Source organism: Coturnix japonica, chromosome 4, assembly GCF_001577835.2.
Source record: "Coturnix japonica isolate 7356 chromosome 4, Coturnix japonica 2.1, whole genome shotgun sequence".
In the NCBI taxonomy this organism is placed as follows: domain Eukaryota; kingdom Metazoa; phylum Chordata; class Aves; order Galliformes; family Phasianidae; genus Coturnix; species Coturnix japonica.
In genome coordinates, this window is record NC_029519.1 from 73,087,318 (window position 1) to 73,112,544 (window position 25,227).

Here is a 25,227-nt window from a genome sequence, read left to right on the forward strand (position 1 = left end):
ATATATCCAGGAGGGGATTAAACTCTTTGAAAGGGCTGATAATACCAGGACAAGGGGAAATGGATTTAAGTTGAAAGAGGTAGATTTAGGTTGGATGTTAGGGGGAAGTTCTTTACTAGGAGAGTGGTGAGGCCCTGGAACAGGCTGCCCAATGAGGTTGTGGATGCCCCGTCCTTGAAGTTGTTCATGGCCAGGTTGGATGGGGCCCTGGGCAACCCGATCTAGTAAATGTGAAAGTTTGGTGGCCCTGCCAGGCAGGGGGGTTGGAACTACAAGATCCTTGAGGTCCCTTCCAACCCGGGTCATTCTGTGATTCTGTGACTTCTTTTTGCCTTTTGCTCTAGCTGAGAAGTTGAGATTGCAGTGTAAATGGTGTGAGGGTGACACTGTGTGGTGAGAAGGGAACTCTGCAGTTACAGCTGAAATAAATATGTGTTCTCCTAGCACTCCACTGAATCGAGGGCCAATGCACAGCTGAAGAATGAAAGAATTCAGCAGGTTTCAACCTTGATCTCGCTGCAGTAAACATCCATACATAGAACAGAGCTCTGTGTGCTCTGCCCATGCTGCGCCTTTATTTCAGTATTTTGCATTGTCATTGCTTCACAGACTACTTGTTCCTTATTTATTCAATTTCTCTGTTTCAGGACATGGTTTAGTGGGCATAGAGGGTATGGGTTGATGAGGGGACTGGATGATCTGAGCACTCTTCTCCAACTTTAATGATTTTAGGATACTATTTATTCAATTTCTTTGTTACTTACCGTGTTTTCTTTATCCCAGTCTCTTCCTGAAGAGCTGTATGAGCAGTGCAGAAGAAGCTGCGCCCTCCTTACAAAATAAAATGAGCTGCAAACCCGAACCTCCCCCTCAGATTAGCTGCATAGGTTGGGCCCCAGCTCTCCAAGTGTTCTCTTAGGACTGATCCTGGCCAGAGCTGTTCTTGTTAGGGTCACTGTATTTCTAAGGCCAGAATATGCTGTGCCCACATACAGTATGGAAATTATTTTCTATTTCAAGATCTTGAAGCAGATTTGACTCAGATTTACTGCTGGAATACAGTTTTGGGTTTGCTGACAGGTATTTGCTGCTGTGCAGATGGGCTGTCCCAGTGAAATACTGAAGCTGGAAAAATAAAATCCAAAGGACAACAACAAGAAAAATAATTAAATGAATAAATAAATCCAAAATGTAAGTTTAATTCTCTTAGGTTGAATGCTCTGCCTTGGAGGAGCAGTGCAGCCTGATTATGGGATCCTATCCCATGGCACAGTGTGCTAACTGTAAGGCTGGGTACAGAACTGAGCTTGAGGATTTCCCTACTCGTGCAGCTCAGCTTGAAGATATTTTGCTGATTGCCATTTCAGTTTATCTGTTCCTGTATTGTGGCTTTCTGACACTTTAAGCTACAAGTAATTTATCCCTAAGGATGCAGTCTTTGAACCTCGAATGATAGTGCTTCATTTCCCAAATTCAGTGCTCTGATGCAAACAAAAACAAAAGAACTCCTAAGCTCTCTTATTTTCAACACTGTTCCCTGAGCTCTTCTGTAGGAAAGCCCCTGGGTTGGAATGCAGCATCAAGAACAGGCAGGGACAAGATGTTCTTGTAAATGAGACACCCCCTGAAACCTGACAGCATTTAAATTGAAGGACTACTTTATTTTGGGAACCAATTTTCATGGAAAAAAAAAAAAAAAAAAGAATAAGATAATCACTTCTGTTTTCTTTCCTGTCCTCCTCAAAGCCAAATTAATTGCTATGTTATTTTGAAGCCTAACTGGTTTAAACATCACCATAAATTATGTCTCTGTAATAAAATTTCTGAGTCATAAACACCAGCCAATATTTTTTCCTATTTTCCATTAAGAGACTGATTTCTTTTCCATTTTTTTTTTTTTTTTTCTTCTGGTGATTTATGCCTTGAAGGATACGTTGCTTTCGTATGAATCCAACTGTGGTGCTGAAAATGTTACTGTTCTCTGACTGTCATTGTTTTCAAAAGCTGAAGCAAAATGGTGCTCAGTATGTATATAATTCAGTGAAAGCAACTATTGCAAAACTCGTAATGAAACCAGCAATGGAGTTTTTCGCTTATGTTCAATTTGGGACTCTGTAGCTGTATTTCCACAGAGTGAAGCGGCGTCTTATAGGAGAGAACATTGAAGAGGAACGTCCTTGATGTAATTTAATTGTTTCAATTATCCAATATATTTTGAAATAGACACTGCATTGTCTTAACCCTAAGACAGATAGTTGTATTTAAAAAAATCAAATTGAAAAGGATGCGTTATTTTATAGGAAAGAATGCTTCTGTAACTAGTGGTCAGAGAAATTAAATAGTCTTTTATGAGAGAAACCAGCTTCACTTATCAAGACGTATACAGCTAGGGAAGAAGGGAGAAGTATTCAGTGATACCCAATTAGTACACGCTTCCATCATCCATTCACTGTGGGGCTGGACCTCCCTGCTGCAGAACTGGTAGCTTTGTTGTTAATAACCTTAAATCATTCCCTTCTGCTATGAATTTTCTTTATTGTTATGGGTCTGCATAAACTTTTAGCATCCACAACACTGTGGCAATGAGTTCTACAGCTGAATTATGCTGAGTGAAAGTACCTCGAAGCAGTTGTTTTGAACCTGCTTCATTAATTTTGGTACCCTTTGAGCTTGTACTATTAGTGAGAGGGAACTGTTTCATTCCCTAGTCACGTTCTCTTTCTGCTGCAGATTTTTATAACATTTTAACATATTCCTTCCCCTCCAGATTCCTTTCTTCACACTGAGAAGCCTTTATCTTTCATCTCCTTTGGATTTCATTTTAACATCACTATTTTTTCCCTGCATGGAGTGGTTTCCATGGTTTTGAATCTCTCTCTTTCTCTTGTGCCATCACCATTATGAGTTTATCTAGGACACTCAGTGCCCAGCCAGAGCTTAGGTAATGTTATATGGGTCCTAAAGCAGACAACGGAGGTGTCACAGATGGAGGTGAGGTGGTCTGGTGAAGTTTCTGCAAATCCTTCTATCTTAAAGTCACAGAATGGCCTGGGTTGAAAAGGATCACAAAGATCATCTGTTTTCAACCTCCCTGCTGCGTGCAGGGTCACCAACCACCAGACCAGCCTGCCAAGAGCCATGTCTCCATTGTAGTTGGAGTTTAGTTCGATTATGCTGATGAGTAACAGCAAGCTTTTATCTCTTTTTCCAGTTATTATTTCTGAATATTCTGATATGCACAAGTGTCAGAACTCCCAGCCCAATGGGGTCTTGATGCTCAAAGCCAGCAGGAAAAAAATAAAGTATATGTTTTCTTTTTTCTAACAACCAGATACTTATCATTGGACCTTCTCCTTTTCTCTATTAGTTCTTTAGGTTCCTGTTGTGATGGCCTTTGTCAAAGGCAGACTGAAAAATCCAAGAAGATGATGTTATTTTTCTCAAAGCCTTTTAACGGCTTCTTAGCACTTAATGACATCTCAGTATAAAAGCTGTGTTGACTCTACACCCAATGCAGTGATTTCCCAGTTTGCCTATTAATTCTTCACTTTATTATGCTGTCGCTTTGCCCAGTACATTCATAAAAGTCTCCTTTGCAACCAACATGATGTAAAATACTTATCTTCTAAGTTTTGTTTCAATGTGATTACACTGCAATAAGAAGTTGGCTTTTTCTGCCAGGTAACTAGCAATGGAATGCCTTAAGTTGCACCAAAGGAGGTTCAGGTTGGATATTAGGAAGAATTTCATCTTGTAATGCCCAGGGAAGTGGTGCAGTTGCCATCTCTGGGTGGTGCTCAGGAAATCTGTAGATGTGGCACTGAGGGATACAGTTCAGTTGGTATGGGGGGGATTGGTTGTGGTTGGACTAGATGATCATCTTAGTGGTCTTTTCCAACCATGATGATTCTATATTATGTATCACAACTATTGTCCTAATATATATACACACACTTATAAATCATGTAAATACAACTTGTTCACTATCTACCTTCCCTACAAAAATTCTTTGTCTAGAAAATCGTTAACAGTATGCTTTGCCTTTGAGGTTGGAGGCTTTTTAATTGCAAAGGGTAGTGTTATAGGCCTTGATTAACTGAACAAAAAGCTGTGTCTATTTGCAACACAATTGTTATTAGTTACAGCAGCATGATATGCTTTACATATCCTGGCCATCCATTCCTCCTTGTGTCTAGGAGGTTCTGAGTACAAAAAGGAAGCCAAACAGACACTAGTTTATAATATTACTTTCCTGAGTTTAGTAAGAGGAAACGCATTTTGTGCTTATTACTGAATGTCATGTTTAATGTGGTGGGTGTGAGAGCTACATCTAGGAAAAGTAACAAGTCATAATTATGGCTCATCACTTTGCAATCTAATCTGTCAGTCATCTGTAAGGGATTCATGTGCTCAAAGTTATTCAGCCTGATTATTAGATTGGTCTGATTCTTTTATTTCTTGGAGGTAATTCTTATTGCTTTACAGTTTTATGATATTTATTAATGGGGTTGACATCTAAACAAAAGATGAAGTAACAGTAGACGAGCAGCATGAGCTTCTACTACAAGTTCTAAGTACACTGAACTTCCATTGCTGGGCTCTCAGATTATACTCAAGTTGCAGCAGATGTAGCAATTGGATATCAATACAGTGGGAAAGGTATTACAACAAAGGTGTGACGACAGAAGGATCAGTACAATAGAAAGGTTCTATAAAGGAAGGGAAGATATTTGCTCAACTGTACCACAGAAGATTGTTAGTTGGCAATGGAAAGCTATGCCAAGGAGGGACCTCCAGAAAGAAACCCTTCCCCAGTGGCAGTCAGCCCTTAAATGGGGTCTAAGTGAGGTGCAGCCAGGCTCCACCCCCTCCCAGCTGCACAGCTGAATTGCCTTCACCTGTGCTCCCAGGGCTGACCAGGCCCTTTCCCCAGGTGCTCAATCAGTGGTTCAGGCCGTGACTCAACAGTTTCCATATAAGCAGATCATCACAGTTTTGCAGGGACAGAGGTGATACTAATTCTAGACAATTCATGCATTTTTCAACTGAGCGATATGGAATAATCATTTTGGTTCAGGCCGACTACTGTGGGTACCATACTAAGATGCCATGAATTATTAGGATAAATACCAAGAAACAACAATGCAAATAGATCTTTACGTCACGTAACTTTATTAATAATGGTCTTGAATCTGTCGCACCTACCGGGTGCCTGTCGTTTTTCACACTCTGCAAGACTTTCTGAAGAATAAACTAGAAAGGCATAAAGTAGATTGAAGCTGCTAAGACACACGTTGGTAGGTGGGTCTGTTTAGGACTTTTTTTTTTGTTTTTTCTTTTAAACAGAAGTTTCTATGAATGTGTGCCAAAAGACAAAATTAAATACATTGAGAAATACAGTAGAAAGACTATATTTACAGTCAATTATAATGGGCACTGCCAACATATCCAATAACAAAAATAAAACAAAAACTTTTTTCATGTTTCTGTCATGCTTTTTTTTTTTTTTTTTTTTTCCACAGAGATTTTTAAATATGATTTTGTTTTTTAAAAAATACAATAAGGAAATAATTACATTCTTAATATGAGAACATTATCTTACAACACACAGCCTGGGCCAATTCGTTTGAAAATATCTTAAATGAAAGAAACCAAAGATACTAAATTAAGTACTTTCCATCTTAAAAATCAAATTGCCACAATCATCTCATTAAAAAAAAACACATTTGATCCCCCAAGATTATGATGTTTTCTTTAAAAAAAAAATCACCTATTTATTGAAAAAAGAGTTTTTCAAAGCACCCGGTACAGTAACAAGAGTTTGAGGAAGCACAAGTATAACAGTTTCTCAAAAGACATAGAAATGCAATGGTTTAAAATACAAGATTTTTTTCCATTAAAAAAGTCATACTGCTCTATTGCTGACTTTGTCTGGTGATCCTGAAATCATAAAAATGTGGAAAATACAAGCTCTGTTGCTTTTTATATAAATTGCACAGTAACAGTACTATTAAACAAAATGGAACTTATTTCACAGCACTGGATGTGGTCTATCAAGAGGTTATTTCCAGGGTTGTTTTTTGTTGTTGTTGCATCCATTCAAAACCTTGGCTATTATATAGAATAGATGTGTCACTAAAGGATAATTGCAGTGTTACCAATGCACTTATACTTTAGAAACATACAACAATTACAGTACAGGGTTGGGGGGGGGAGAGGGAATGGCTTTAAGGACCCTTTGCAGGAGGACAGGTGAAAGGGGGATGGAAGATACAACACCAACATTGGGTAAGTAAGATTGACTCAAAGAAATTGATTTTGATTACTTTTGATTACTCTGCATTACTTGATGTGGCACCACTTAATGGCGACTGTTACATCCTTGCAAACGTTGACTAGAAGCCTAATTTGCATTATAAATATGTACAGATATAAAATAAATATTTGTTGAAATATACAAATAAATAACTTAATTTGAAATAAAAAGCCTAAATGAACTTACTTTTGCTTCAAATTTATTTCTGCTAAATTATATGGGAACTTGATACTGCTTAGTCCATAGTCATACAGTATGGAATGTGCTCTCCACTTATAGAGTTAATAAGTAAGCAGACCTAAACTAATATAAAACAAAATATATATCCTGGTTTCACAGAAAACCACACCGATATTTGTTTCCTATTATATTTGCATTCTCGTGGCACTTTGTGCAAAGCACGGTCCCAAGAAGCAAAGAGCCTTTTCTAATTTTGAGCCCATTTCTCCTCCGCTAAGGTCAATGAGATCCCTAGCTGCACTTGGGAACAGGATTTAGCCCTTGTATGTGGACTATTATGGACCCACTTTTCAAAAGCACTTGGCATGCATGGTGGCCTGACTGGAGGGAGCTGCCATGATCTGGGACTTTCTGACAACTCAGCACTGGGGCCCCGGGCTTACTGATCCAAACAGCTCCCAGAAACTAAAATTTCTCTGTTGCACCAGGTCAGGAATGAGCTGAATGCTCAGCTAACCACATCAGCTGTCACAACCTGTGTAGGTTTCAGGACTTACATCTCTTCCTAAAGAGAAGAGGCAACCTATAGGCCTGGGCCATAAAGAGATTTTCTGTCATTGATACTACATTGCCAGCTTCAGTGAGTTTAATTGGAAGTCCTAACCATCTATCAAGATTCCAGCCCTAACTTCTCTGATTATCTCAAAATATGAGTAGCATTTCCATTTTTTTTAATTAGTTTTCTAAACTTCACAGTTGAGGAGAAAAATCTTGAGAACATGATTGAAGGCTCTCCAGAAGCTTAAAAAAAAAAAAAAACAAAAACAAAAAACCACAAAGGGAATAAAATCCCCAATTCATTACATGTTGTTTTTTTTTCCTCTGTTTTACGGAAACCTTGAGATTTTGAAGGGCTTCAGCTGGCAATTTAATGCATATGATTTCACAGGAGTGACACGAACAGAGACAAAGATGAACAGATTTCTATAATGTTACAGGCTAAGATACTATTTCCTAGTAGTCAGACTTCTGTCTGAGAAAATCCCCAATTCTTTGTGAAAATGTTTATAAAAGAGCCTAAAAATTATCATTCTTTCAGTCCTGTCTTCCTCAAAAATAACAGCTGAGGTCTGAAAAGTTGAAGAAAATGAAGTACAGCAGTCTTCTATAACAATATAGTATTGTTAAACTTGAGTTAAGAAAACAAGACTGACCTCAGAAGCTATTCTGAGTTGCCATTATCAGTTGAGGATTAATTTCAATTACATTTCTGTTTTAAAATTATAGAAAAAAAGCTATAACTAAAAATACCTGTTTGCCTTCTAACAAAATCAGAAATGAATCACTGCTAGACAACAAGACTTTTGAAAATGCCTGGTGCCTCAGAATAAAGCTAATGTACTAAAGTGAATTTTCTTCAATGAGTGGCAGCTTTTTATTGCCCAATGACAAAAATGTCTATCTTAAAAAGTATCTGAAAACTCTTCACGGCTGAGTTGTGTTATTTCACTGTCTCTCACTGCCATCGAGGTAGTGGCAGTGATGAACTTCCCACTTCCCAGTCCAAGCAAGTCATGCCATCCATGTGAAGCCATTTCTTCAGTTTTCTTTTGCCACATGGACCGCTAATAGCGACACGACCACTTGGCTCAGCTACCTCTGTGGCATGCAGAGGTCTCCAAAGCAGTGTTACCTGCAAGAGTACTTATCTGAATTGAGTTCACATATATCTTAAATAATGCACCAGTCTTCAGTGCTGTTCCGGCCATCTGATGCAATGCAATTCACATTGCTGGTCTATATTGTTTCAGCAAAGTAAACTTCCAATTGCAACTATATGCCTCTTTTTACTTACTATGGTTGGTTTGCTTTTTGGTTTCCATTTGCGTTACCAGTGAAGCTGGAAATAAAGAGTTACAGGTAATAAAAAGGGGCACATGTAGTTACACAGCAATACAGTAGAGGGAATACAGGCAAATTAGCGCCAAGCTACCATTAACTGAATTATCAAATCTCTTGTGTTGTATCACTTGATACACTGGATGAGTCCTTTGCAGCCTATGTTGTGGTCCATAATAGGTAAGGCCTTTATGGAAAGTTAGTGGTTCTGCTGTACTTATGTTCCATTTTTCATTTCCCATTCCTGGAAGGGGGGAAAAAAAGATATGGAAAATGTTAGAGAAATCAAGATATTTCACTGATGTCTTCAGACCTGCTAAGCCAAAGCCAGCTGAAATTAGTAACAGTTTTTCCACTGACTACTGGATTCAGCAGTTAGTCCTCAAATCTGTTAGAGAATGCTAAAAAGTATGTCTTGATACAGTCAGTTTCCACCCACCACCCCATTCAACTACATGTAGAAACTTTTTTCTAGATTTTTCTACATTACTTATGTGAGAGAGAAGCAAGCATTCAATATCCGTTACAGCTTACACCAAGTGATTGCTATTCTCTTCCATTATTTTACTTTATTTATTCATTTTGTTTTTTTACAGAATTCCTGATAGACACATTTATATGACCAATATATAAATAAATAAATAAATGAAAATTCAAGTTGATCTATAGCTCATTAAATCTAAGAAATCTCTTTGCTTTTCTATACCTCAGTTTCCCTGCCTCCTAGCTGAGGATAATGAATCTTATCAATCACTGCAAAGCATGCAATCTATAATGCATTCATTCATGTATTCAAAGAAAAGTACTGCTACTGCAATTTCTTATCGTAGAATCATAGAATCCTTAGAGTTAGAGGGGATCTTTAGAGGTCATCCAGTCCAACTCCCCTGCGTCAGGGACATCCACAGCTACATCAGGTTGTCCAGGGCACGATACAACCTCACCTTGAAAGTCTCCAAGGATGGAGCATCCACCACATCTCTGAGCAACATGTGCCAGTGCCTATCCTATATCCAACCTAAATCTCCTCTCTTTAAGCTTGAAATTATTTCCCTTTGTTCTATCACCACAGACCCTGCTAAAGAGTGGGTCCCCTTCTTTCCTCTAGCTCCCCCTTAGATACTGAAAGGCTGCTATCAGGTCAATTCAGAGCTTTCTCTTCTCCAGTCTGAACAGCCCCAGCCCTCTCAGTCTGTCTTCGTAGAGAGGTATTCCACCACTTAGATCATTTTTGTGGCCCTCCTCTGGATGTTCTCCAACAGCTCCATGTTTCTCCAGTACTGAGGACCCCACATCTGGATGCAACACCCCAGGTGAGGCCTCACCAGCACAGAGCAGAGGGGCAGGATCACCTCCCTCACCCTTCTAGCCACACTTCTTTTGATACAGCCCAGGATACGGTTGGCTTTTTAGGGCTGCAAGGGCACATTGCTGGCTCATGTCCAGCTTCCCATCCACAATAACCCACAGATCTTTTTCAGCAGGGCTGCACTCAATCCTTTCATCCCCCAGCTTGTATTGGTAGTGGATGTTGCCTCAACCCAGGTGCAAGACCATGCATTTGGATTTTTTGAACTTCAGGATGTTTACCAGGGCCAACTGCTCAAGCCTGTATAAATCCATCTGGACCGCACCCCACAGCTTGTTGTCATCAGCAAACTTGCTGAGGGTGCACTTGAATCCACTTCTTCTTCTACATAAATGAAAAATCACAGTGAGATTGCTATAGCTAAACACCTCATTAAATCAAACTTGTGGCTATTGATTTGGCTGATAGCTACAGTACTTCCTAATAACACACTGGAGCAGAGGACATAAAGAAGGCTGGGCTCAGTCTATTATATCTATAATGTACCAACTCCCTGAATCACATCCATGCAGAGATCAGGAAATAACGAAGCTCTAAAGGAGTTGAAGTAATCTCTATGGAGCCATCCCACAGCTGCTTGCAGCCAGGAACAGGGGTCTACAAATTCCACTCCCAGCCATCAACTCTGCAGAGATGTTCTGCAGGCAGCTTGCTAACTTGGCTCTCAAGTTGAATTCCTGAGTTTAATGCTCATTCCACATTATTTAAGAGCTCTAGCGCTGTAGCTGAGAACTTTTATTTATATATGTAAATATCTGTTTCTGCTGTTGAAAGTGGTAAAAGCATTAGTTTGGCTAAACAGCTCCATGATCCTGACACACTATAAAACACAACCAAAAATCACAGTTGGTGGCTTTAGAAATGCAGGAAAAATAAGTTTACTATATATATATATAATGCTTGGGTGTTTTTATTTGTTTGTTTTTGTTTGTTTTTGTTTTGTTTTTGTTTTGTTTTTTTTTTCTCCATTTAAAAGGTAATTTTATTAAAGTAGAATACATTTTTAACATTGGATTTAATTTAAATTATGGTAAACCTAAATTTAAAACACAGTACTGATGAACTCTAGATTACTTTTTAGAATGGATGTTAAATATATATTCTATATGTCTCTGCTGCCAAAGCTCTAAAGGAAGTCCTTGGCTGTGCAACTGGGAAGAGAATTTTTTTTAAAGAAGTGTTAAATAAGCCTTGAAAGCAGCAGCTTCTTTTGCAGGTGCAGAAGGAATGTCTGTTGGTGTACATTGCTCCTACAGGTTCAATTCAATGAAAGAATGTTTAAGTCAACACCGACAACCTGACTGGGTGCTGGGAAACCAGGACACTTCATTTGTTTCTCTAAAACCTGAACATAATCAAAATGGAAGCTGCTGGCATCCACCAGTGCATCAGTTTTGTGAACAAATCGGAAGCAAACGTTGCAGTTTCCTTATAGCCTATCACAATTCCTTCTGATTGCCCCAAAATACACATCTTTTTCTTAAAAAAGAAAAAAAAAAAAAAAAAAGCACACTAAAAACATAGTAAAAACATAGATGTTACAGGAAAAGCTAAACAAAAAAATCCAGCATCAGAGCAAGGTGCAGTGCTCCAGGGCTGCTGAGCACAACAGTAACAGGAGGGTGGCTGCAAACAAAAGAGTGGCTGGTGACAGGCTCAGCATCCTGGTGCAAGGAAAAGAGTGAAAAGAGAGGCATTCAGTGCATAGTAGAGAGTGAAAAAAAACACCAGTATTTTGAATGCTTATACAACCATAACGTTGGGAGACTTGCCAGCTGCTGAATACACAAGTGTTAGCACGGATGTGAAATCCGTTTCACTCCCACACATTGCACTGACATGCATGCGCACAGAGCCAAGTTCTGCTCCAAGATACTCACGTGTGACTCCTTTTGTTTAGCCACATCTACAAGGCCTGGGCTCACTCATAACTGCAAAAGGCCAGAAGAATTGAGAGCCAAATTCCACCCTCGCATATGCACATTTAACGCCCACTGAAAGGCGGGTGTGCTGCAGATGCATACCTGATGGCAGGATTTGGCTGCTGCTCCTGGCGAATGGGCTGAGCACAGCTTGGGTTGCGCTGTCTAATTCAGCAAAATTTCATTGTTAATATTTAGTGCATGAGGTTTTCAGGAAGAAGCTGCTAAAGCTGAACTGGATACTTTGAGTTATTTTTCCCATGATGGGAAACACACTTAGTAGCTCTATAGCCATTCAGGTTAGCCTCATCTTATATTCATGATTCCCTTCCAACAAGACTTGGCCAACCTATTGTGCCACCCAAAGTGCAGTGATACTGAACGGCACGGCAGGACTTTTTCTGTATGGTATAAGCTGAACATAAAAATGAAATACAGCTGTAAAGTATTCGTTACACCAACACTGTTCAGGTTTTTATAGGTTTCTCCAGATCTAAAGATTAAACGTGCCTGATCAGTCCGTAGCACTTGTGAAACAAATCCATGCTGGTTTTTGTCAGATCTGTACTCTAACTGCTAGATACATTTCCCTGGTAATGCTGTGCTAACAATGCAAATCTAAAACAAAATGTGTAGTTAGAGATGATATCTTAATGAGACAAATTTATAGCATAACTGGAGTTCAAAGATAAGCTTTAGAGTGCACGAATTCTTCTCCAAGTTTGAAACAGAAACATCAAAGTTAATAAGAATTGAAACAAATCACTCCCAGTTTAATTATTCTTAGTTGAATGTAAATGAACCAGGCCAACTGACATAAAAGGCTACTGATGCCTATGGCAAAGAGGGAGAAAACTGTGGAAGGCTGGTGGAAATGCACTCACATAAAGTACAGCAGGAAAATTAATTCACTGCAATGCTGAGAGCCTAATGGCAGCTGGAAGAGACATGGGGAGACAATAAGATGGGTCATGGAACCAAATAATCTGTTGAGCTGATGATTTTTTATTATCTAGAACATTTAAGTGCCAGACTTATGCTCAGATAATGTAAATATGTTTTATTAATGAAGACCGTGACTGCAACTATCTTGAATAATGTTTTATTACTTTGCAAAAAGAAAGGGATGGCACAGAAACAACTGTCTATGATTATTATTACTTATAATTACAATTAGTAGAAGTGAACTGCCCAAACAACAAAGTGTGAGGCAGTGCTACTACAGTCATCTTTACTTATGTGCTGCCCACATGCTTATGTTCTATTGTAAATGTAGCCCACAACAATGGTCATTCAAATCTCACTGAATATAAAGCATAAAAATTAAAAAATCTTTATCAGTACAACAGGAATGCAAACCTCAGCCTGGTACGTGTTGAATTAAATTAAACTGATTTTGACTTTAAATGCATTTTAAGAGTAGGTAAATTGCACAATGCATTTCTAATTACTATAGTGCAGAATCTGTTCTTGTGCAGCTGGCAAAGATCAGCCCTGATATTGTGTTCCCTCAGAACTGTGAGCTCTCAGCCACATTTCAGCAATGCAGCTTAGTGTAACTTAATGAATTATGGATGGACTATCTACTCCACACACCACTTTCCTTGCAAATTAAACTTCGAAAGGAACAAAGAGAGAAGTGGAATTAAATTTGCCCAATTAAGTATGTCAATTAATCTACAAATCCTTTCCCCAAATCACCCCTGTCTTGAGGACAGCATTTATAAAGTATATATGGAGTAATCTTGATATGGCACTGCCACTTCTGAAAGCTAAATTTCACCCACAGAAAAAGAGCCAGTATTTCCCTTTCTCTCTCCCTCTCTCATCTCTCCATGAGTAAGAATGATTTATTATTATTTTTTAAAGTAAGTAAGAGGAAGGACAGAGAAAGAAAACCATACATAAGTATTCTCACCTTTGCTTTTCTAAGTACGTGCCCCCGACATGGAGAATTATTTGATGAGGGAGGTCGCTTCAGAGCTGCTGCACTGTTCACAGGTATTGAGCACTCAGTGTCACTGGTATCACAACTGGAGATCGGAGAGTTTTCCAAAGTTCGGTGCTTGAAAATTGGAGACTAAGAAAGAGTGAAAACCCTACATTGAGTTACCTCCAATTAGTCACATATGCAATATTGCTTAGACTTAGAAATGCAGAAACTACTTTTAAAGAAATTGTATTCATGATGATGATGAATAAATAAAAAAGGAGTTAGAACAAAAATAGAGTGTATATTCTCTGATGAAAGTTCATTTTCTGTAATAAAACAACAATGGACAACAGGGAGGGTTGGAAACACGCCTCCTTAATCTCTGTGGTACAGAAACCCATCTGCTTCAGCCAGGATACCATACTCCATCACCAATGTGTAGGATGCAGTCATTGCAAGGGGTGACAGTGTGACCAAAACAAGTAGGTCTCAGACACTGCATGATGGTATGGTGCATCTGAATCTCTTCTTGAGAATGAGAAATGTCTCAGTTTATGCTCCTGCAATCCCTGAGGACAAGGGGGAGTCTGCTTTTGTGTGTTATCCTAACACTGCATATATATGACTTGTGATTCCCTTCTACTTGTTCACCATTGCTCTAGAAAATATACCATACGGAGATGAAGTATAAAAGTAATGCAGATAAAAAAACAACAATTTTATTCTTACTTCATGTGCTTAATAAACCTTTTGAAAACTCTGACTTCCCACTTATTTTAATGCAGCCTTCCTAGCCCGTATTGTTGGGATCTGCATACCTGTGGGCTTGATGTTCCTGACTTGGGCTCAATAGCCAAGCCCAGTGTGATGCCACCAGCCAGGGCTTTCTTAAGGCTCTCCTTCACCTCAGTCAGTTCTAGCTCCAGGTTTACACGCTCAGCTTCTTTCGCCTTACATTCCTCTTCCAGCTTCTTTAACTTGTCTTCAAGAATCACTTGGGTCTTCCTGCCTGTAATCCACAGTGATGCTGTTATTTCAACAGGAAGTTTTAATTGACACTTCTGCAAAAATTATTTTCTTTCTTTTTTTTTTTTTTTTTTTTTTTTTTAAAGATCACTGACATCACAAGAATGTTGCTTAATTTGCAAAATACATTTATCATGTAAAAGTTTAGCAACGGGAACCAAATGCATTCTTTCAGGCTCCTTCCCCAGATTTGAAGTCTAGTTGCAAATCAATGTTATTGTTGTTTTTCAATGTAATGAAAACATAATTAGCTAGCCACAATAAAATTGTTTCCATATTATACTTGCCTTACATATGCAACATTAACATTTTGTAGGTGTGTGTATATATGTATACACACATTCATACACAATTTGTGTATGTATAAAAAACAAAAATACAGATATTACAGACTATAATTTAACACCAAGACCAAATTTCAAGACCAAATTTCATCTCGTCATCACAGAATGCCAGGCTGCTTGGATAATAATATCTACCACAGGCAGGACTGAGCACAAAAAAGCACCTCATACCAGCATTGACTTCAATGGCAGCACGTAGATCTTTCCTCTCTTTTCGGAGCTGGGCCAGCCTATTCCGCAGCGCTTCTTTCCTCTTCAGCAGTTCCTCTTCTTTGCTCTGTAACCTCTTTGCATCAGCCTCCACACGATTCTTGCCATATTTGTACTGTTCTGCATCTGTATATATTAGATGGTAATTATTTATTTGATCCAGCAGGACCTTGTCTGCTCCCTTTTAAACTTTGGTCATAGGTTAAAATGGTAGATACAAAAAACTTAACCCTCCTCAATTTAACTTTGGGCCTTTGCAGAATAGATGTGTGTGAGTGTACATGTGCTTCCTCAGCTGTTCAGACAGCTCAGTGCCTTAATGACTTATTTCAACTAAAATTAAAATCCAAAACTATACCCTGGAACTGAACATCACATGATGCACTTCATGTTTGGAGGACACCCATCTTCCACTTGCTTTTTCTGAAGTTATATGATTCCTGCTGAGCTCTGAAGCACTGCTTAAGAAATACTATAGGATGGACAGTTTAATCTCTAGGTTTTATTACAAAGTTTTTTAAAAACGCCTTGACCTTCTTTTTAGTTCAGAGCAAGGAAAGAAGGCTTCTATTTATCTCAGAACTCTTGATTTTTAATTTGAAGTGGTCAAAGGAAAAACTACAAAACTACACTTGCCCTTTTTGCCTAGCTTCCATTTCTATTTCTAGTACCGAAAGCACACATCTTTTCTCACCTGACTGAACAGAATGACATTCTCATTTTATTTGATACTTACGAGCTTGCTTTCTTTCCTTCTTTTCTATTCTTTCTTTCTTTTTTTTTTTTTTTTTCTCTTTTTCTTTTAATTTCCCGTAGAAATGCTTTCTTTTTCTTTTCCTGGCTCATATATATGTGTTCTAATTTATTTCAGAGACACTTTTATACCTCTGCTCCTGTTGCAACTCAAAGGAAATAAGTCACCCCACAGATCAGCTTGTCTGCATATCTGAAGGCCATCCATTATATCTAAACCATTCCTGACAAACAGCTGCCTAACCAGTTTAAGTCAGTCTTTGGTAACTGAGATGTCTTTTCTCCAGCAGTCTACTCCAGTGTCAACTGACTTCTGTAGTTGGAAAGACACAATTTTTTAATCCTAAAACCTAACTCTATTTTTTTATGTTACCATTTAAATCCATGACTCCTTAAAAATTTACCAAGGACTCAGAAAATCACGTTCAATCCTTCACTAGCAGAAGCCGAATTTTGGAATCCATATCTTAATAATTACAACTATAGCTCTTTGTTATCTTTTCTTCTTTATGGAAAACTATCTCTGTTAGGACTGCTTTTAATTAATAAAAATTTGAGGGTTGGAAATTTGACAAGTCTTTTTATATCTTCATTTCTTCCTATAAAATTTCTTTCCTGAACCTCAATCTCAGAAAGGATGTACTCATATTACCTACAGGCAATCCATCTGCCCAGAGGAATCCATATTCTGAACTTGCTGCTTATGGTCTGAAATCTCATCTCTCTAAGGAAGCTTTTGAGCTGCACATTTGTTTTCATTATTTTGTTATATCTTTTTCATTAGAGATAAGAGTAATTCTTCTTATGGGCACCGCTATTTTCTCATGACTTTCCTAGCTTCTCTGTCTACTCTTCCCACAGGAATACAAAATTACCCTCTGCTCCAAATGAGGAATCATTACTAATTTTTTTCCTTCTGCTCTCATGGGTTTTTGCAGCCACAGAGATATATTTATCATTCTTCACATACCAACCTTTTATCTCATGGCATGGCTGGAGTAATAATGATTCACTAATGCACAGAATATCTCCTATTCAGTGTTGTGATGGGTATCTCCTTCCCGGTCTCTCAGATACTGAAGAACTATAGTGGCTCTTCATCTTGTATACCGAGAAGACAGCTGTTTTGCGCACCCCCATAATTCCATTCACAGTGGTAGCAGTGAGCAGATATACTTACTGGATGCTGTGCGCTTCACACATGACACTGATTCAGGTTTCTTCGGTTGGTTATTTAATGTTCTCACTTTTCCAGTGACCCCATTAGCAGTTGCAGGAGGTTTCTTGCCTTTAAACTGTTTAAAAACAAAAATATAAATGGGCCTCAGCCACTCTTGTGCCACTTGCATGGCAGTCATCCCTTCATCAAGGGCAAATCTTGACACAAAGCTGCCTGCTCAGAGAGCCTTAATAGACTGCATTGATCCAGCTGGAGACAAAGCATTCTCCAGGGATCTGGTCTCTGAGAACAGCCTGCTCAACACGATCCCAGAAGGGAAATCACCAGGAATCACAAATTAATAAGCGGATGAACACCTCATTTCAAGTGGCATTGTGGTTTCCGAATTATTTGAATGTCAGGCATTTACTATATTAATATAGGCACTGTGAGGCAGAATAGTTGTGCCTTGTAATAATTTCATACAGTAAAGATTCCTGAAACAGCTTTTTCAACATTGATTGCCCTCAGAAAGATTCAACATGGTTTGCCACAACAAAAATTCAACACTTTTTAATTAACTATGTATGTACATATATACATATACTACATCAGTACATGGTACATGTGTTTTTGTTTCAAAATGGTTCAGTTGCTACACATTTTTGAATGTTAAGAGTTAATACATTATTTTCTATTCTATGACTGCAAGCTACTAAAAAATTTTCTTGTTAAAAAAAATGAACCCAAGGATAAAAAACACTGCGCTGCCAACTCCTCACATTTCCACCTAGAATGTGTTAGCCAAGCACATCTGTGCCTTGACATCTTGATAAGCTCCTTCAAAAACCTTTAGAGGACTCAAAAGGAAGTGGAATGAGATGCCTGATGTAGCAGACCAAGGTCAGGAAGAAAATAACAGGCAGTAATTTATATACGATGCATATTATATAATTTAGTGTACATAATGTGAATATATATATATATATATTCACATTATACATAGTCATAGCATATATAATATATAGCTTAACCATTCCAGATATGTAAATATGTAAACTTGCTGTCACAACCAAGTCATATTTCACTTTCAGTGCTACTTCTTTTTCTTTTTAATTTTGAAGTCACAACTTCATGCCAAGGAGATAGAAGGAATCTACATATGTGTTAAGCATGGAAGGCCACATCTATCTTCTTGGTACTACCTACAATCTGCAAATCATCAAGAGCTCATGGGGAAAGCCTTGCCCACATGCCACTTGGCAAAACTGATTCATTGGCAGTAGGCTGGTGGCTGAGCCGCAAGCACTTCAGTGCCCAGACTGACTGAAATAGCCCAACGTCCTTAATATAACCATCAGATAAACAGAACAGCCAAAAAAAAAAAAAAAAAAAAAAGCGTTGTCAAGTATTAAAAGTACAGTACCTGCGATACAGATCCCCTCCCCACAGCAGAGGTATTAGTGACAGACTGAGCAGAAGACAGATTGGATGAGACAGGGTGTTTGTAATGGTTAGAGGAGAGTTTGTCAGTAGATAACCTATTGGTTTTCCTGTCAGCTGGCGGATAGCGCGCAAAGATTTTTGGAGACGGCAAGTTATCGTACAGGCCTGCGTTATCATAAAGCATTTCTTCTCCCATGTTCCTGCTACGAGAAGAAGGAAAGCCATCTTCTGGTTCCCACTGCAATACACACACTTTGGCAGTTAGTAAACAATACACCATGCAGAACCTGAGTGAAATTAAAACATTAGTAAGATTTCTGACCATAGCAAGCCCTCCACATTTGGCAAGCTTATGCTTACTGCTTATACTTGAAGCTAACTACTCAGAAAGGTGGGAGAAGACACAGTATGGAAAAGAAGCATTGCATTATATGGCTCATAGCCTTTGCATTTTCTATTGCAAGAGCAAGCTGATGTTATCCTATTACCCTTCCTACTCACAGACTGTATCATCAGTTGTTAACTCAGCATTGAGGGTGCACAAGGAGAATGTGTTAACAGGGGGACCCTCATGGGCTGCACAGATGAATCTGTGGGATAAGATCTGGTACATGAATTGTTAAAATGCCTAACAGCTAGCAGAGGCCAAAAGGGTTTATTTCCTTTTTTTTTAATTTTTTTTTTTTTTTTTTTTAGGCTATATGTCTTTGCAGTGAATACCAGCTGCTGGTATGCCAGTATTACATTCTCTTTGCTGGAAGATTATCATTCTGAGCTAACTATCTAAAATAACTACAGGCCACTTCCTTTTCTTTTTTTTTTTCTTTTCTTTTTTTTTTTTTTTTTTCCTCTTTTTCTTTCAGAAAAATGGAAAGCTCAACAACAATACTCCAATGATTCATTCAATTAATCTTAAAAGAAACCATGGGCCTGGTTGCCAAATATCCTTCCTTAATCCATCCTGGCTGTGGCAGTATGCTACTCACACAAAAGCTTGAGCTCATCCAAGAACTGCATACACACAGACTACTCGCCCCACATGCTGTTGCATGCAGTTCACAAAAGGTTTTTTTTTCCTCTAACATCTTTCTAACATTACTAAAAAATGATGGAGGACTTTGCTTGCAGTTCTCTTAGCACTTGGAAACAATGAATTTTTCTGATCTCAGCCTTAGTGGGGGCGTTTATGAAACAGCCCAAATTAAAAGCTGCCACGAGCTGTATCTGCCCTGTAAATTGTCAGGATCACATATCACTAAGGGTAAATATCCATTATGCATTAGAACCTATTCCACAGCTGACTGTGATCAGCTCTGTGTATTATGCGGATAGAATTAACCCCTGTGATTCTCCTTTGGGATGTGCAATACCTGCTCTCATGGGGAACACAGCCCCTGGGACAGAAAAATGTTCTGTATGTATTTTAACAGACACCAAAATACACCTGGTGTAACTGAGTACTTAGTTTTACCAGCTTCAGTGTGATCTGAAAAATATCCCCTTGAGTCAGTATTATATTCAAGGACTTGGCAACAAACCGTCAACAGGCAACTGCTTTCTAAATGCATGTTGGCTCACGTGCAGGTTAATGTAAGCAATATGTCCCACACCCCTAATACCCTATAGGTGTGAGGGAAGTTTGCAGTCCCCAGTCTGAAAAATAGGACTTCATTTGGAAACTGCCCAGTGGGCCTTTTTAGATAATATAATTTTCAGATGTCCATGCATTGAACACATGCAAACCATTTGTTCTGTGTAAATTCAATTCTTACCGATCCATTTATGCAGGGAACATCATCGTAATGAAGTGCCATTCCACTCGGACATGCATAGCCATTGGCAGTGCTTCCCCGGTATGGATTTGTGGATATAACTCGCCTGTTCATAAAACTGAATAGAACAAAATAAGAATAATAAAATACAGCACTTAAACCCAAGTCTAAATAATGATTCTGTGGTACATTCCCTGTGTCAGATTCTGTAGCCTGGAAGCACGTATATTCTCGTTTTCTGCAGTAACGCTGTGGACAGCTTTCCTTCTTTTGCTACTCTTATTTTGCTGCTAGAAGCCAATATTACACCATGTGTTTCCATACTGTATTCTTAGAGAAAGGATAAGACTGTGAAAGCCAGGATGGCAACAGCTGTAACTGATCTTTGGCACGTTTACATGGGAACCTGCTGATCTATGTTATAAACCAACCTGCCAGTGTCCCATAAACATTCCCTTGTTGTCTGCATGTATGAGAAGCAGGTGTTTCTGAGTGCACACATGGTCAGGGGGATGCAAACTGGGAATCTGGAGGAGCAATAATCAAGCCTAGCAAAAAACTGAAAAACAGAAAAAGCTGGAACTCTGATAAAATATAAGGCAGCACATCCATGAAAATTTGATAACCATTTCTTCCCCAAATTCTGGGGATTTTTCATGTCCATGTCAGAACTTTTGGCTGTGTGGAATTAGTACAATGGCAACATGCTTCCTAGCTCTCCACCTGTGCAACTGTGCATACAAATACTCCCTATTCTCATTATCTCTGTGTTTCACATAGTGGATATGAGCTCTCTGAAAGCTTCAAAAGGGACAGGTAATTTTGCTTTTGTTTGCTCTCCACAGAACCAATACTGTTGCCTCTTCTTCTGGAATTCTGAAGAATACATGCATAGTATCACAGACTACAATGGGATTTGTGTTCAGAGCAAAGATCTAAAAATGCAGAAACTGGAAGATTCAAGCCCAAAGGCTGTAACAACCTCAAGGGTTAGTTTTCTTTCCTAACAAGCTCTGAAACTAAATGAGGTATAGAGTGAGATCCCAAATAATTCCTATAGATTCAGGTATATGTGAAAGGGAACGCAAAGCTTTCTATCTCAAACAATGGGACTATTCAGGCTCTGTGCTGATATTCATAAAATATGACAAAGCCCTGCTAAAGCTGAGAGGGTTTTCTGTAGTGCTGGCCAGTGCTCAGGAATTCTGTGGTTTTAACATTTGCTTTCTTTTGGCTTTGAAATAACATCTAGTCCATTGAAATAGTTATTCTGAAGGAGACAGACCTGATCCAGCAATGGCTCACCTGAGCCACAGGGGAGCCAAGCTTGCAGGAGGGATGAACTTGCCCAGTTGAGCGTGAGCCCTATAGATCTGCCTCAGCCTCAGTAACTGGTGGACTAACCACTAGCCAGAAGCTTTTCTTTTTTAAAACAAACAAACAATAAAAAGCCTAAGATGATGCCATGATAACAATGGCTTTATCTCATACTTCATTGGACATTATTAAAGTGATGCATCTGTCTACTGCTTCTCTTAATGAATAACATTACTCAACTGGTTTTGGTTAGCCTGAAGGACTACATTTGGAGCTGCTATTGTGTTTCTGCTTATTTAAGTAGCTTCTCTGAAAGCAATGCATATTAAGTTTACCCACAAAATCAGTGGCAGATATTGGTGTTATGGCAGTAGATGCTGAGCTTTCCCAACAATACACATCTGAAGACTGGGATATTCATTAACAACATCTGATGCACCTGCCATAACTGTTTCCATCAGCAAAAGAAACTAAAGTTTATCTAAGTATCTGTAAACACTTCATGCACTAAGCCTCATTAAATTAGTTTATAGATGCATCCACATAAGTTAATTGCATGTTGAATCTGCTAGATGGGAAAGCCAATGGGGAAAACTGCTTGGAAATAATTTTCATTCAGCCTTTCCTAGAAGCCTAATCATTCACATACAAAAAATTGATGAGATAATTAACGAAGAACCAATTAACTGGCAGAGCACCAGTCACAGGAAATATCTGAAGTGACTGAATGTTCACCAAAGCTTAAACGACAACCACAGTTAACTTGGAATATGGATATTCATGCTAAAAAGGGTGGCAATAATATTTTAATATCATTGTCATTTTTCCTCTTTTTCTAGGAATAGTTGAACATCAGCACACAGCAACTCTACTTGCTTGTTGAGAAGCTCTTACAGTCTTTTAAAGATACCCAGTGAATTTTAACTAATTTTTAATAGGGGAATTTTGCTATTTTGCAAGTTGTTTGACATTTCTTTATAACATGTGGTCTAGTTGCATATGTTTTTTTTCACTTGGCTCCAATTAATATCACATTTGTTCAGAAAAGGAAAGCCAAGCTGTGTTTGGGGGGGAAAGATTTCCATTCTATTTCTTTCTTAAATGTGGTTATTGTGAGATGCTGACTGAAGCAAAAACACATCAACACAGCATACACTTTTTGAACTCTATTAACTTCAAAACAAAGATTAACATATGTCTATAAGCAAAGTGCATTTTGATTCTATCAAAACTATTTGATTTTCACAGAACTGGGATTGTGGTCACAGAATCACAGAATCACCAAAGTTGGAAAGGACCTAAAAGATCATCCAGTCCAACCATTCGCCTATTACCAATAGCTCCCACTAAACCATGTCCCTCAACACAAGTGGTAACACAGAGTCACTTTGATTTCCATCTAACGACATTCAAGATAGATCCTGAATGAAGCTGGGCATTTTCTCTTGCTCTGGCTCTCTTAACAAATAGCTAGTGAAAGAGTTTTCTTTAGGAAAACTCTGAAGCCTTTTCCTTTTTTTGGCGTTGTTAATCTTTTATGACAGGCAGATGAAGTGTGATTCTCTAATGTATTGTTACGCAAATTTCACATTGCTTGAATTCATAGAGAGTCTCATTTGGCTGAGATGAGGGATGACACCTCTCCAAACTGTCTTGTCAGGCCACTTGCCTTCTGACCGCAGCAAACCACAGGGTACATCTGCAGCAGGAGATCTATTGTGGCCCAATCATTCCATCATTCCCATTTCTAAACAGTCTCATCAAGCCCAGGAAGAACGAGAGTCTCTTCCCACTGAAGATTGCTTTAGTGATAAAATTCATTTCCACACATAAATTGCTGTATATACAAAGTATGTGTTACTTGTCTAAAAATAGGATTCGTGATGAAGGACTGATTTGCATTTTAAACAGAATTTCTGTGCTGCACCCAAGAGTGCTTCCCAATTTCTACCTTCACAATTATGAACTATAAATAAACCGAACTGGCTTGATGCAGTTCTTAATTAATCAAAAAAGGACATGAGATGGAAACAGTGAGAAGGTGACTCACAGTTAAATTTGATGCATTCTGTTAGTGATTCTGTTAAGACACAAATATTATATGGTGAATAAGTAAATGATTGCAAACTATGTACCCATGTATTTATCTACTTTTTAGCATGTTTGCCCTTTTCCAGGGTTAATTCTAAGTCTTCAATCAAAATACAACGGTTAATATGGAGACTAAATTAAAAATGAGTCAAGACATGAATAAAGTTGGCTGGTGTCTGCATTTAACAGAGCTTTAGCAAAATGCCAACAAGAAGATCTACACATCTACCATAATGCAACACTGAGACACTTCAGGACTTCAAAATCTGGCACAGGCTGAGGGGATTTGATAAGCTCTCTTGGCACCAGATTTAATGTGCAGATATAAATTCTCATAGTACTGAAAACAACCACGTAGCTGAATGCCTCTCACCAGAAGGTCTGTTTTGCAGCCTGGATGACGCTTGCTGTCATTTCCACATCGATGTAGTCATAGTGCAGAGCTCCAGGGTCTGTTGAAGATCCTGTTTCTGCAAGCAACATCCCTATCCATCTGCCCATGTCTTCAGAGGAGGATGCCTGTAAGGAGAGTGCAAAACCATATGTCAAGTCTTTAGTCCACCACTAAAGTGAGGTAGTCATAGCATTGTTTCAAAATGCAGCATTCTTCTTGGCTGACCATATTATACAAGAGGCTCTGGTTTCTTTCTGCTGAAGTCAGAAAACCCAGGATTTGTCATTAAATCTGCTTTGCTAGAAGGACTGCACTTTAAGTAAGCCACGTGCTCATCAGCTATGATGTAATGCAAAGTGGGCAATCTCGACAGAAGAAATAAAAATAATCATTTAAGGCTAGTGGATTTAGATTCAAGTCATGTTTATTTTAGACTTCAGAAAATTGAAAGCTGTAACTGAGTTATTTTCCTAGGCAGATTTTAGTTAGGATAAATCCTGAGAATCAAACATTATTGCCAAGTAGAAATGAGTGAAAAAAAAAACAATCTGAACTAGTAGAAGAAACTTTAGTTGTGTTCTTTGAAAGATTCAGTTTGCACATGCCTACCTGATGGCGTTTATTTTCCAAGTGGCACAAGTACAAATACTTTAAAACTAATTTTTAAAAAAATCAAATCTAAACAGTAGCAAAATAAATAAGTGAAAAAAAGGAGGGGAAAAAGGAAAGTGTGTGGTTTCTAAATTTCTCATTCTTCTTCAATCTTTTATGACCTTTCGGAGATTCTTGAGCTGCTTTCGTTCAAACTCTGAACTTCTCACATTCTCTAGCAAGTATGGGAGATTACCATGATCTCCACTATCATGGGCCTTAAGTGGCTTTCCATGTTTCAAAATATAACGGACAAACATCTCTTGCCAAATCCTGAACCACTTTTCAAAATCCAATTTTAACAAGATCTGAAAACAAGATCTGCCAAAATTTTTTAAGGTTGCATTTTGACTGTTCAGTTATAACTTGCTCTTGCATTTGTTGCAGAGTGACATGGTCACTGAAGGCAATTTTTTAGATTAGAAACGTTTCCCACACCAGTTTG

The 25,227-nt window shown here is 38.5% G+C and overlaps 1 protein-coding gene across 6 annotated transcripts in view; it reads right to left on the minus strand.

Annotated features, from left to right (window-relative positions):
* Window positions 1–5,149: 5,149 nt before the first annotated feature.
* AFAP1 (actin filament associated protein 1) overlaps window positions 5,150–25,227 on the minus strand; it is a 107,805-nt gene continuing 87,727 nt past the window's right edge. For 2 of the 6 annotated variants that reach the window (XM_015862712.2, XM_015862713.2), the window contains 9 exons: window positions 24,111–24,256; window positions 20,330–20,447; window positions 18,538–18,795; window positions 17,133–17,247; window positions 15,161–15,325; window positions 14,438–14,628; window positions 13,605–13,766; window positions 11,645–11,851; window positions 5,150–8,639 (listed from right to left, as the gene is read on the minus strand). In XM_015862712.2, coding sequence (XP_015718198.1) covers window positions 11,690–11,851; window positions 13,605–13,766; window positions 14,438–14,628; window positions 15,161–15,325; window positions 17,133–17,247; window positions 18,538–18,795; window positions 20,330–20,447; window positions 24,111–24,256 — 1,317 coding nt within the window. In that variant the 3' untranslated portion in view covers window positions 5,150–8,639; window positions 11,645–11,689. The remainder of the gene's footprint in view (window positions 8,640–11,644; window positions 11,852–13,604; window positions 13,767–14,437; window positions 14,629–15,160; window positions 15,326–17,132; window positions 17,248–18,537; window positions 18,796–20,329; window positions 20,448–24,110; window positions 24,257–25,227) is intronic. The other 4 variants (XM_015862715.2, XM_015862717.2, XM_015862716.2 and 1 more) reach the window with 4 other exon arrangements.